The sequence below is a fragment of the Etheostoma spectabile genome, chromosome 6, assembly GCF_008692095.1.
Source record: "Etheostoma spectabile isolate EspeVRDwgs_2016 chromosome 6, UIUC_Espe_1.0, whole genome shotgun sequence".
Taxonomy (NCBI): Eukaryota; Metazoa; Chordata; class Actinopteri; order Perciformes; family Percidae; genus Etheostoma; species Etheostoma spectabile.
In genome coordinates, this window is record NC_045738.1 from 26,758,869 (window position 1) to 26,772,122 (window position 13,254).

A 13,254-nucleotide genomic window follows, 5' to 3' on the forward strand; every position below is an offset into this window, starting at 1 on the left:
TAGTTACAACACCCATCACTGTACCTTATACCAACATGTGGGTTAAGCCTCTATCTGTGAGGCGAGAGCAACGTGCTCTCTTGTTTATTTACAGAGCACTTCTTTTACAACAACCTCCATATATATCATCTTTAATTTCTAGGAGACATATCTGAGGCTCTCAGTGATTGGCTCTGGCCTGAAACATGAGATATGACGTCTGATGGACTAATCTAACCAAATAAAGACTCTTAGTTGAACAATATAACCAACTTTAAATTGCACATTGATCGACAGTGACCAAGGTGCACCAAATGTAGCAGAAAGATAATTGTAAACCTATTTCACTTTAAGTATTATAGCCCCCCCACCCTACTAAAGTTACACAAACACACACACATACACACACACACATTTCCCCTTCTAGCAATGTATCCATTTCCTCCCCGCTTTGCTCTCCTCTTAGTTGGGGTGTGTCCATCCATCTCAGTGTCTGGCCGGAGTAGCGGGGGCTTCCCATTGCGCTGAGCGGCGGAGCTGTCCAGCCAGCACTCTCCCTCATTACCACCCCCCCGCTTCTTCTTCCTGAAAAAGCACTTTTAAAGCACCTTAATTGCATTGGGGAGATAACCCTGTGGGCGCGAGACAGGAAGCCTTGGCCGTATAGAGCTTTAAGGGGCTGGATGGGTGGAGTGTGTTTGTGTGTGTGTGTGTGTGTGTGTGTGTGTGTGTTAGGATAGAGAAGGTGGAGGGCTGAGGCTCTTTGCATCAAATCAATGGCCAATCCAGAGGCTAATGCAGCTCTGGGCAACTCCTCAGGAAGCATTAAGACTATTAGTGCAGGGCTGGCACAGGAACACAGACACACACACACACACACCACACACACACACACGACTTGACGAGGCAGAGGAGGTTGAATGTTGGTAATAAATGCACATGCATCGTGTTCATGTTTTTTCGTGTGTGTGTGTGTGTGTGTGTGTGTGTGTGTGTGTGTGTGTGGGGAGGCAATAAGGCCAAAACTCAGCGCACCAAACGAGACCTACATCTGCAAGGTCAACAACAGGGAGGGAGCTGCGGTTGTGTGTGTATGTGTGTGTGTGTGTGTGTGTGTGTCATGTGTGTACTAGAGTGTTTACAGGACAATGACTGTGAGTTTTCAGGGAATAAACAGCTAACTCCAGCCTTCTCCCACCTTGTAATTAGCCCGTGCTTGACAGCAGATGCTGTGCGGGGGGGAATGTGTGCTGAGCTCGACACGGGACAGGGTTTGAGTACAAAGTGTATTTCTGCAACCTGCCTCCTCACCAGGACATTTTGCTGGATTGTCCCCCCTGTCTGAATCCCAACTCGATACTTAGTGTTGGTGGTTGCAACATAGAAAATCATACAGCTGTTAAATATAGATTGTGCACATTTGAACAGTCACATGCACTCACACCTGCTGATGGTGCAACCAGCAGACAGGGATTTAAGTAAGAAAGACATTTCAGAGGCAGGGTGGCTCTGGAGGACCATGAAGGTACAGCGTGGTGATAAAAGGTAAAGGCTACACTCAGACAATCCAACTGGAACGCTATGGTGCATTTACAGATCCTTTAGCACAAAATGTTGAGTCTGAAAGGATCAGGGTTCCTGTTTTAAAGCTGCATTAATCAGCTTCACAGCAAGCTGAAAGCATGTTGGAGATGACGCTGCTTTTGATGCTGATGTGGCACATGTGAGCAGCAGACACCCAGAAGCCACAGAGCAACATTAGCATTCATTAAGAGTTGTGTTTCTGGACAGCTGATGAATCAGAGTCTAATATTCTCTCTCCTTTAGCTCTGTTTTAGTACTCCTGAAGGACATGTTTGGCTTGTTAGCTGCTAAATGCTTCACTATGTCCAACAGTGGCTAAAAAACAGCTGGCTGCTGCAGCTTGAAATGAAATGAGAGCACGGAGACGGATCCAAACAGGAATGTAGTGGGCTGTAAACCCAAAACGTTGAGCTAAAAGAGGCTGAAATCCTCCACTGACCTGAAGGGAACTACAGAGTCAGCTGATAATATTCCGAGGGTTGGTCACTCCCAGAGACTCATTACAGTTATAAATAATAGATGTTGTCCTGATAGAGGACCGGGTGCCATCCAATGCTGAAGCCCAGTTCAGACAGGAGGCCAGAGCAAAGACTAACAGAGGATTATTTCCAGCATGTGGCATCCATATACAGACTTTCCTGTTCAGCTGATGAACTCTGTTTGGACATCCATAGCAGGCAGGTATGTGTTCCTCCATCTGCAGTCTCTAATGAGTGACACACACTGGTAATGGTTGTTGCACCGGCCAGATCCACAATGCTGAGCCTGATTCAATCCTGTGCAACCAGCAGCAGGCTGTTGGAAAATAAGCATGCTCTCATACTTCATGTGGCTTACAGTCCACCTAAACTAAACAGATTGTGTTCCTCTGTGTGTGTTCTCTGTGCTGTGGAGTGATATCCACATGATTGCTGGTAGACTAGCTAGAAGACATCATGTCCTTTTGATGCAAAAAGACATTCTCAAAAGGCAGAGCAGCAGTTGAGGCTTATGTATTTCCTGGGTGTCCGTAGTCAACAGATACTTTCCCTTGACTTGTGATGCACACTGAGGAGCAAGTCTAAAATCAAAAGTAGATCCCACATTAATGTAAGAAGTTCAGTGTTTCTATGTGACTTTAATTTACTTTGCATTCCAATATGAAAACAAACACAGTGGTTTTCTATTCTAGTGGTTTTGCTTGTTGAGTTGGAGAAGCAGCTCGTCCACCTGCTGTGGCCGCTCTGTTCTGTAGTCAGAGTTGCCGAGCATGTCGTCATCTCACCACAGGTCTTATCCTCACATCAAAGATCTCTTTGACCGCTGGCAACAGTCAGCTTTGTATTTCTTCTTCAGTTTCTCTTATTCTTTGCTTTTGCATATGTATCTATGACCCCTAATACATGTTGTCGACCTTTTACTTCCAGTACTGGTCTGATGCTGCAGCTTCAAACTGGCGGATTTATTTAATACAACTATGCCAACATTCCAGCTGGGACTCTGCTGGTTGCTGTGGTAACCCCTGTCAGAAGGCCTCACCTGGCAGACAGAGACAGACAGACAGTGGGCAGGTGTGGATCATCCCCATGTTCATTATCTTATCACCATGGAGAGGAGCGCTGCGTGGCCTGGCACACCCTTGTCACCTTTACATTATCATCACCAGCAGGTTTTCTCTCTGATCTCCATACATACAGCTCGATCATTTCTTCTCCTCACACATCCCTCCATCTGTTTCCCCGGCCACCATCCCCATCCTCTCTGTCCATTCTCTCTGCTTCTACCTTTCTCTCTCTCTTTTCCTTCGCTTCATAATACCCTGTGCCACAGCAGCTGAGCAGCTAGGTACATTTGAATGTGTGTGTGTATGTCTGTGTGTATATGTGTGTATGTGTGTGTGTATAACACCCTACTACATTAGGCCGTTAGCCATTCGACAAAGTAAGGATGGAGGTTGAGGGGTGGGGATAGCAGAGAGGGGAAAATGTGAGAAAATGAAAAGAGGATAAAGAGAGAGTGGGAGGGGGGGGGGTGAGAGCCTTGCTCAAGAGCACCTTAGTTGTGGTAATGGGCGAGGGACAAGCGCTGCTGTTTCACTTTCCCCACCCAGATTTGTCATACTGTCGGTCTGGGGACTGAACCGATGACTAGCCAAGCAACTGATTCACCAACTAAAGACAAAAACAGCCCTCACTTTGCTTAATGTATGAACTACATTCACATTAGAGAAACAAGGAAATCCCCTGACGTCTGAGTTGAAACTTGTCTTGCTGTGTTGTGTAAAGTTGTAGTTGAGTACAATCTGATAATACAGTAGACACTACAGTAGTAGTAGACTAAAAACGATCACTGTTGTCAAAGAAGCCAACACAACAGATATGGAAGTGCATCAGCAGAAAGGACAGAGAAGGTGTAAATGGTGGAGTGGTGGCTTCAGTCAGCATTCCAGAACCAATACCAATCCACTGAAGTAAGAGGTACTAAAGTGAGAACAACCTCTGTATGATTAGTTTGTGCAGACATGACCAGATGTGAAACAGTTTCTTTGTAACATGTGGGCAAAATCTAAAGTATAGCTTCTCCTTCCAGAATGTTTATTTAGATGCTATTCCAACTGGATTTCCATAAAGTGGTATATGTGCTGCAGACTGATAGACCTGCCCAGTGTTGCTGAAACAACACCAATCACCAAGTACAGATGCACTCAAGATTATTAATATAAATATGAAGCAAAGGAATGCAGTACTGTAAGCACCTATTTTCAAATGTCACTCTGTGAAATGTCAACTGACACTGAAGCTAAGTAGCAAAAACATAAATTATAAGAAAAACTGGAATAAACATGTGATAAAACTGTCTGCATGTAGACTTTTACCTTAAACCTCTGACAGATGAAACAGTCTGCTAACTCCAGGGCCAAGTTTGAAAAATATATACACATTTTCCGACCACGTTCCCCCTGGCGTTCACCGTCTCTGTTTACAGTCATAAAATCATCCATTCATTCTGTAAAGCAGCTGCCTGTCCGGGTCTTAGGGTTTGCTTTAGTCCGTTTCCTGTTCTATGTTGTAACATCACTGTCCTTCAGTGTCATGTCGTGTTTTACGACCTCCACAGCTGTGTTCATGCATTATCAGCTGAGTGTCTCCAGCTGCACTTCCCCCCCTCATCAGATTAGTTTGTACTGAAGTCATGAATTTCAGTTTAGTCTTGGTTGGATCTGTAATAAAGAGTCCTTCCTGTTGTCTGCAGTCTGCTGCGTTTGGGTTCACCTGTGTCCCTTGGATAGTTTATTCAGTCATTTCATCACACTGATCTGTTCTGTACACAACTGTACTGGAGAGGGATCCTCCTATGTTGCTCTTCCTGAGGTTTCCACCATTATTCCTTATTCCTGATCTGATGGGTCTGAGGACAGAGGGTGTTGTATGCTTTGGGCTATAGTAAAATTGACTTGACTTGACCACAATACGTCCATGTTGATCTCCAACAGGCGGGTTACAGTGGGTTGAGCAGTCCATTGGGCTCTTTAGAGAGAGCTCCAGCTCCATCTCCCCACACGCGCTGCCTGGACTCCGTCAGTATCCATCAGTATTTCACCACAGGGTCTAACTGCCTGTGAACTGTTGTCTCTCTGTGACTTCAACCATGTGATCAAATCCCCACGTTTGTCTTTCACTCAGTGTCAAACTGAGCTGCAGTGTTCTGGTGTAACTGTGGTCAGCCTCACAGCTTCTTCCTGAGGCTGGCTCGGCATGTACGTACATACGCACGCACACGTGCACACATCAAAGCTGGCATGTCTGAATGCTAACTATGGATCCAAAGGCAGGTGATTCATTTAGCCTGGCATAAAGGCAGGAAGCAGAGGGAACACTGAAGGTGTTAAGTTCATTCCACTGGGAGACTAAATGAGACACAACCAGGGCGTAGCCCAGAATTCTGGACCCTTAAGTAAGGCATTTTCTGCGGGCCCATCCCCACCTATTCATTCTAGCTTCTTTTGGGCCCTCTTCACTTGAGGACCCTAGGTACTCAGTCCCCTTTCCACCCTCAGTCCAACACCTTTGGATCCGACTGACTCTAAACCAACACTAAGCCACTGAGAAGTTCCATTTTTATTGACAGACTTGTTTAATAACAGGTAATTTCTTTGATGGCTTAGTGAAACATAATACACAAACTTGAAAACTATAATGCATCAATCCAAAAATAATGCAAAATGGGATGTTAAACATTTTAAATGTAAATAGACTGTTCTTATATTGCTCTTTTCTAGTCTGCTCTAACGACTACTCAAAGTGCTGTACCAGAGTGCAGGACCCTTTACCATTGACACACTGTGGCCGAGGCTGCCGTACATGGTGCCACCTGCTCAGATACACACTCACACACACACTTACACTCCGATGCGGATTGGCAGGCGACCTCTCTACCACTGAGCCATAGCCCTTATAAAAAAGATACAGCCGGTTGCCGTGCACTGCAGAGTTACTGATAATGTTGCATATAAGAGAAGCAATACAACATGCAGACTGTAAGCCCGGCTGCATGAAACGTGATCCAAAATCACACTGGGGTCATCCTGCTGTTCCCCTCTGCAGCTCGATCCACAAACTGCTGGACGGGATTTAAATGCTTCCAAACACAACTGGAAGTAGCTAACAACAAAGTCAAATCTTGAGAAAAGAGACATGTGTGTGCGTGTGTGTGTGTGTGGCCGGTGAACTAATTCATTAATCTGGTTGACAGTTCTCTGTGAACCCGGCAGTACTGTTGATGGTGAGGAATTACAATGAGAAAGCTAGACGTTGTTCGGCGGAGCAGTGAGCTCCCCTGACACCCCCAGCCCGCACCATTAAAGGCTTTTAAAATGGCCAGATTGGGTTTAGGAGGAAAACCGGGAGAAAGAGGCAAAACTGGACAAATCCTAATCAAATTAAGAAATAGAAAAATGAACAATACGAGGAATTTATCCAGAAACTATTACTATTACATACAGTGCCCCCGTGGCATTTTTTTGTGTTTTGTTGCCTCACAACCTGGAATTAACATGGATTGTTGGAGGATTTGCATCATTTAATTTACAGAACATGCCCACAACTTTGAAACTAAAGATCCTCCAGTCTCTGCTGGGGAACTCTGCAGCTCCTCCAGGGTTACCTTAGGTCTCTGCTGGGGAACTCTGCAGCTCCTCCAGGGTTACCTTAGGTCTCTGCTGGGGAACTCTGCAGCTCCTCCAGGGTTACCTTAGGTCTCTGCTGGGGAACTCTGCAGCTCCTCCAGGGTTAGCTTAGTCAAAGGGCACAGTCTGGTGAGAGTCTGGTGTAACAAGCGTTTCTATGGCCTTTCATTCCTGAGTGTTTGATGCTTTGTTGCTTCATGTCTCAGCTAAGGGCTGGGGGGAGCGGGTGACACCACCTCGGGGCAACCTGCTGCCTCCCAGTTTGCTGTGTCACTGTGGCTGACTAAATGATGACTGAGGCTTACATGCATACGGTGGTGCCACTGATCTCATTCTGCTGAGGTCACCTCGACTACAGAGGAGGATGACAAGAACCGCATTTCCCAGGGGGCCGCTCCCTTCTTTATCGGCAGCGGGATGTGAAGGGTAACTGTGTCTGTCTTCTGTGTGATGCCTTATACATCGTCTCCATTTTATGACTGCACATTCCAATTATAAAGCACATGCCAGGCTCAGTGTGTGTGTGTGTGTGTGTGTGTGTGTGTGTGTGGGTGTGTGGGTGCAGATTATTACTATTATTATTATTATGACCTGCGCTGACCTGTGACGGGAGCTGCTGTGTGACCATCATCTTGAACAACACAATGAACCAAAAAAATATCAATACACTTCTTCTTTTGATTTTTATACATATGTATATTCACACAATATTAACTCTAAATTCCGGAGATCATTCACAAGAAAGCAGTTGAAAACATAAAGAGTGATGCAGGCGATGTGTGGACTGTTGAGGCCAGTGGAATGCTAGAGTGACAAGATCTATCAATCTGCATGTTCATTTGTCACATGAAATCATACGGGGTACAATTCCAGTGAAACGTTATCCCATTAGCTCCTTCAACTTGTGCATGATTCATCATAAAGCACAATGCGGCCGTCAGATCGGTACACAGAAAAAGTCACCCAGGTGAATGGCGACAGCTCGCCAGGATGCAGCTACGTTTAAGCTCCTATACTGTAAAAAGGGAGCAGGCGGAGGTGAATATTAATACTGTGAAAGTATCAAAACGCTCAACCCACAGAGAACTGCACACAGCCTGTATTCAGAGACTGGGCCTTTAAACCAGCTGTCAGGACTGCTATATATAGGTAGAAAGGGCCACCACTCTAACGTTACAGTCAATCCCCGGCTGCAGTGATGGTGCAGAGCATCCCTTGAGCACACGTGCTGAAGACCCAGAAACACTGACCAATCAGAGTAGACTGGGCTTTTTCAGGAGGGGGTCTTAAAGAGACAGGCGCTAAAACGGATTGTTTCAGACAGAGGTATATTCAGGTATATTCATTTTTTGACAGTATGAGAAACAATATAATGTCTTTTTTTTTAAATGAAAGCATGCAAACATGTTCTATTGGAAACACAAAATCCAAGTATAAACTGAAAATGAGCAGAATAAAAGTCTTGGCAAAAGGATCCTACAGCCCCCAACATCCCACGGAGGCACGGAGGCCAGCTAACCATCCGACACCCAGCCAGGATACCCAGCAGAGAAGATCACAGTCGGTATTCACTTCCTCCATGCTTCCTCCATCCTTCCTTATAACCAATCAACACATCACTAAAGTCTGAATCAGTTCTAGTCTTCAGGCCCTGAACACATGCAGCAGAACAGAGCCATTGTCTTCACATACCTAGCATTTACCTTATACTGGGTTTCAGCATTTACCATTATCCTATCATTGCCAGACAGCTGTTACCTAAAGCGTAAGAAGGACTCTACAGACAATCCAAGCATCACATTTACCTGTAGCTGGTCTATCGTATTTGTAGGTGTCAGCCCTCAGCCGTCCCAGCATGCATGTAAAAGCGACACTGAAACAACTGGCAACTCCTGGAGAACCTACACACCCTCTCTGTGTTTCTATCTGGGAAGAAAACACAACTTTATTCCTTGACCAAAGGCACTCAAAAGCATTCTCTATTTATACCTGCTGGATCCATTGATTATCGTGGACGTGAATGATCATTGATCAGGTTGAAGATGGCGATGGCAATGTTGAATAATTCAGGCAATGAACACAGCAGAGTGCTTTGTAGTGAACAGCCGATGCATCAGCATTTATAATCTAGACTCCAGGAGCAAAGAAAGTCACAGTCACAGTCTAAATGCTAATGCAGCGTGTGTGTGTGTGTGTGTGTGTGTGTGTGTGTGTGTGTGTGTGTGTGTGTTTACATGCGTGTGTGCTTTGTGTGCTTGATAAGTTACAGAAGGTCTGACCTGCCTGAGGGTGGCACTCACGGCTCGCTGTGAAAGATATGGAGGTGGCACTGCCGCACAGCCGGAGAGGATACACTGTCTGAGGTCGGAGATGGAGGGAGGATGGGGGCAATGCAGAGAGAGAGAGAGAGAGACAGAGAGAGAGAAATAAATATATACCTACATATACACATGCAGCCGAGGAGCGCCTGGTAGAGATGGAGTGAGGAGAGGAGAGAAAGGAAGGGAGATAAGTGCCTTAGAGGGTGGCAAAGATAACGACAGATAAGGAAAGCAGCATGGACGCCGAAAGTGAGCAAGCGCAACAGACATAGGAAGAAAAAGAGAGAGATTTAGAGGAGGCGAGAGGCTGGATTTAATAAATTAGATCAGGCGCCTGGCCGGTTTCCTAGCAACCCAGAAAAGAGGAGCGTGGTCTGGTCTAGTCTGTGCTCCAGACCAAAGGTCTTTCTGCTTGGCCTTCATTCCTGCTCCTCCTCTCTGCTCACTCATCAGCAGAGACACAATCAGGGTCCAGTCTGTCCTGAGTAGAAGTGAAGACAGAGACATGTGAAATGGGACCGATACGTAGAGGAAACAGGCCTGCTTCTTCACTCCAAACACAATTCCTCTATATTCTTAGTCTTTTCAAAGTAAAAGGACTCAGTATTATGAGCATTTGATACACTACTTATTCACGATTTGTAGAGTGCACACCAAAATCTACGCTGGTATGTTACTGTGGAAAATAGGTTTCTGTGATGACCAACAGCCACGTTTCCTGGAATGGAACCAAAATATATTAATAAGTTGATATTAGTTTTTGAAGTTTATGTTTTATAAATGTAATGCACTACACAACTATGGGGCACAATTCAGTGTTTTGAACATCTATTTGATTATATTATATATATATATGTCATTTTGCAGAGTATATTTGTAATATCTTGAGATTATTAATATTATATATATTAATAATATATGGAAAGGGTGCAGCTCCACAGACTGGCCAGCATCCGCTTAGGACAAGAGCTCAGGGTGGAAGGGAGGGTTTGTAGCACCATCCAGCATCTCCCAGCAGGTGGAGGCAGCAATCCTATGTGTCAAAAGGGTGCAGCTCCCCTATGATGCCCTAATTGATGCCACCCTTGTTAACCAAAGCCCCCCCCCCAATCCCATCCAGTGGTGGTATAAATGGATTAGGGTGGAGAGAGGCCAGACACGATAGACAGCTGCAGGACACAGAAGCTGGTTAACAGCTGTTTGTCAGAGAAGCTTTTTGCCATGACTCAGCAAAACAGACTCTTTCTAAACGACTGGAACACAGCCCTCCGTCCAATGGTCCAGACTCAGGGGCTGATCCCTGCTGCTCCTCCACACATAGATAGAGCAGTGGCCTTGGTTGGGACCTGGTTTCTGATGATGGAGCATCTCCCATCTGCTTTAACTGGGACTCTGTGAAAACTCCAGCTCCAGTAATCCATCCTGTGACTCATCAGTGGGATATTGTGTGACTCACAGGCGTGTAGCGGCCCCACCCTGCCATGGTGTGTTTAACGCTCTCATGTCAGAGGAATGATGGCATTACTGGAGATTTATGGTGTGTACCCTGAGGTGTGCTCCTAGTTAATTACTTGACATCCAGCTAATGCCACTGATAAACCACCCATGAAAGCTCTAATTGTTCCGTCTAAGTGGGTGGGGAGGCTGCAAATAAATTCTCAATATGAGGCGGAAACATTGCATTATGTAATATTCTCATTAAAATGGATATTTTTCTAAAGAAGTTCCTAAATGAAATGAATGTGATTCCTTCTGTTTCCAAGGCTAATCAACAGCTACTGTACCTCAGAAACATCCACCTCAATCACTCTCCAAGCTGAGTGGGACAAACTGCCCCCACCGGCTCCATATGACTCGGAAATACTTTTACATGGGCTTGCATATTTCCCCTGTATTGATCAAAGAGCAGATAGAATGTCTTTTACGATCAATATCCTTGTTAATGTTTGAGGTTGGATGTAAGGACTACGAAACACTACCTGCTCCACAGCAGCTATCCTCAGACAACCTTTTGGCCATGTACAAAAAATATGTCTCACGTTAGTTTCTGACAGCTTTCTGTGCTAATAAAATAAAAAGGTGGAAATAAATGGAGATATTAATGCAAAAGAGAGAAGACTCTTCCACAAGCGCCACACACACGAGTGCCCTCTAGTGGCAGTGAGGGGAACTACAGTACCGAGGCCATTTGCTGAACACAAATGCAAAGAAATCATTTCTGGCTGGGGGGGGGGGCAGAGCCAGGAATCAAAGGGTTACATCGCAGATTAAACATGTTAATGCAAACAGACCTATGTTTTTCATGTGTGACAGAAGACGGAGAAGCAAGAGAACCATAATCATACTACAGCTAATAACTATTTATTTGTGTTTACATTTCAGAAATATGAGCTGTCACACTTTGGCATTGAAATAATTTGCACAATTTATTTTTCTTTTTTGTATGTCAACAATGACCATTAAGCAACTGATTTAAGAAAGGCAGACAAATTACAAGACATTGTTCCTAGTGACGAATGATACGGCTGCTGTGAGACACAGGACACTGTTCCACGTCAACGTCCCTTTCTTCCTACCACCTCTCTAACTCAGACGTTCTGCTTTTCATACTATAGAATCATAAACAATTTAATTACAAAATCATCTACGTGTATTTTTTCTAAACTGGCATCAGAAGAGGTAGATACAGGTCTCTGTTGATCATGTCTAGAGACTGTCCACTGGTTCTTTCATACGTAGATTCTTTTTAATTTACATTGAAACAGTGCAGTTCTCCAGTTCAGTACTGCACCTCGGTGACCTGAGAGAGAAGGATTTAAAAAACATAGGAGATCATGAAATCCTTCTTTAGTCCATAGTATGGGTCTAAAATCACTGGATCTTACACTTCCCATGATGCACACACTACCTGAGATTAACCTGGTGAGATATATATATATATATATATATATATATATATATATATATATATATATATATATATATATATATATATATATATACTGTACATCATGTTGCTTTTCTGAATGTTTGATAGACAGCAGAGAGTCCAGCTGCACAGATGACATGACAATGTTCCAGTTGAGATTATCAATAAGAAAAAACTTCATTTGGCATTTCTCTAAAAAAGCATCAAAAGGATTTAGTGGGCTGGCGGCCCCCACTGACACAGAGCTGAACACACTCACCGACACTGTGGACACTGTGGGCAAAGCTCAGGACGCGGCGCTGCCCCGGCACCATGTTCATAAGAGCCATGGGCCCCTAGACCCAGGACTGCATCCTGGCATCTTGTCAACGTGTGAGGGGCAAGTCAACATCAACTCACACTTCTCTGAAATGCAGCTAATGATAATTTTCAGGCTTAATATTTATCTGGGAAAGATTATTAGTGTATTAATGTAAACATCAAAGAAACTGAAACATAAATAATCAAAAGCAAATATCATGTGTACAATTCTACTGTTTAGGTCAGCATCGCTCAGCAGAAAATCAATGGCACGTAGAAAGATGCTTTCAGAGAATTAAAGTATGCCTTGAAATGGTTTAAGATGGGGGGGGGGGGCAGTGTAAAGCAGTCCCGTAGGTTTAACAGACCATCGAGCTGCTCTGGCTTCACATTACATTCACATAATAAAAGCAAATGAAATCAACTTTGGAGTTCCAAAAGAAAAGCTAAAAACAACCAGAGAGGAGAGACGTTATGAAAGAGATTAGTAATGACTGCAGATACATGTCTAGCTGCTTCCTGGTGCTGATGCAGTGATGGACTGAAGAGTCCACTTCCTGTCTGTGTCGGAACCAGACGGGAACCCACAGACCCCAGGTTCAGCTCTGACAGGAAACACCTGACACCTGACACTGCACCGAGCCATTTGAACCAAGGGACATTGATTCTGTTTCACTTCATATCATTTAAGATGTGACTAAATATAACATTGTTATGATATAAGAAAGGACTTTACTTTTATATTGAGTCTTACTGCATTCCTTCACTGAGGATGTAATCCGTCTATGTATTCACACAAGATATAAAAACTCCCCTGTGCACGGCTGCTGAGGTCAGCTTCAGTCCACGTGGCCACACAGCTGCAGCACGGCGAGGTTGAAGTCCTCGGGCTGGTCAGCGTACACGTAGTGTCCGGCTCCGCGGATCGTCTGGGGGACCATCACAGGGTCAGTCATATAAAAGGGGAGGGGGGGGGG

At 44.6% G+C, this 13,254-nt stretch overlaps 1 protein-coding gene and 1 long non-coding RNA gene across 3 annotated transcripts in view; one reads left to right on the forward strand and one right to left on the reverse strand.

Moving 5' to 3' along the window:
- The window catches only part of LOC116691137 (uncharacterized), an 8,159-nt gene extending 457 nt beyond the window's left edge, over positions 1 to 7,702 (forward strand). Inside the window, exons 2-3 of the long non-coding RNA XR_004332435.1 lie at positions 2,241 to 2,244; positions 7,620 to 7,702. This is a non-coding gene — a long non-coding RNA (uncharacterized LOC116691137). The remainder of the gene's footprint in view (positions 1 to 2,240; positions 2,245 to 7,619) is intronic.
- A 4,616-nt stretch (positions 7,703 to 12,318) lies between these two features.
- The window catches only part of abhd5a (abhydrolase domain containing 5, lysophosphatidic acid acyltransferase a), a 28,642-nt gene continuing 27,706 nt past the window's right edge, over positions 12,319 to 13,254 (reverse strand). For both annotated transcript variants that reach the window (XM_032518501.1, XM_032518502.1), the window contains exon 7: positions 12,319 to 13,206. In XM_032518501.1, coding sequence (XP_032374392.1) covers positions 13,117 to 13,206 — 90 coding nt within the window. In that variant the 3' untranslated portion in view covers positions 12,319 to 13,116. The remainder of the gene's footprint in view (positions 13,207 to 13,254) is intronic.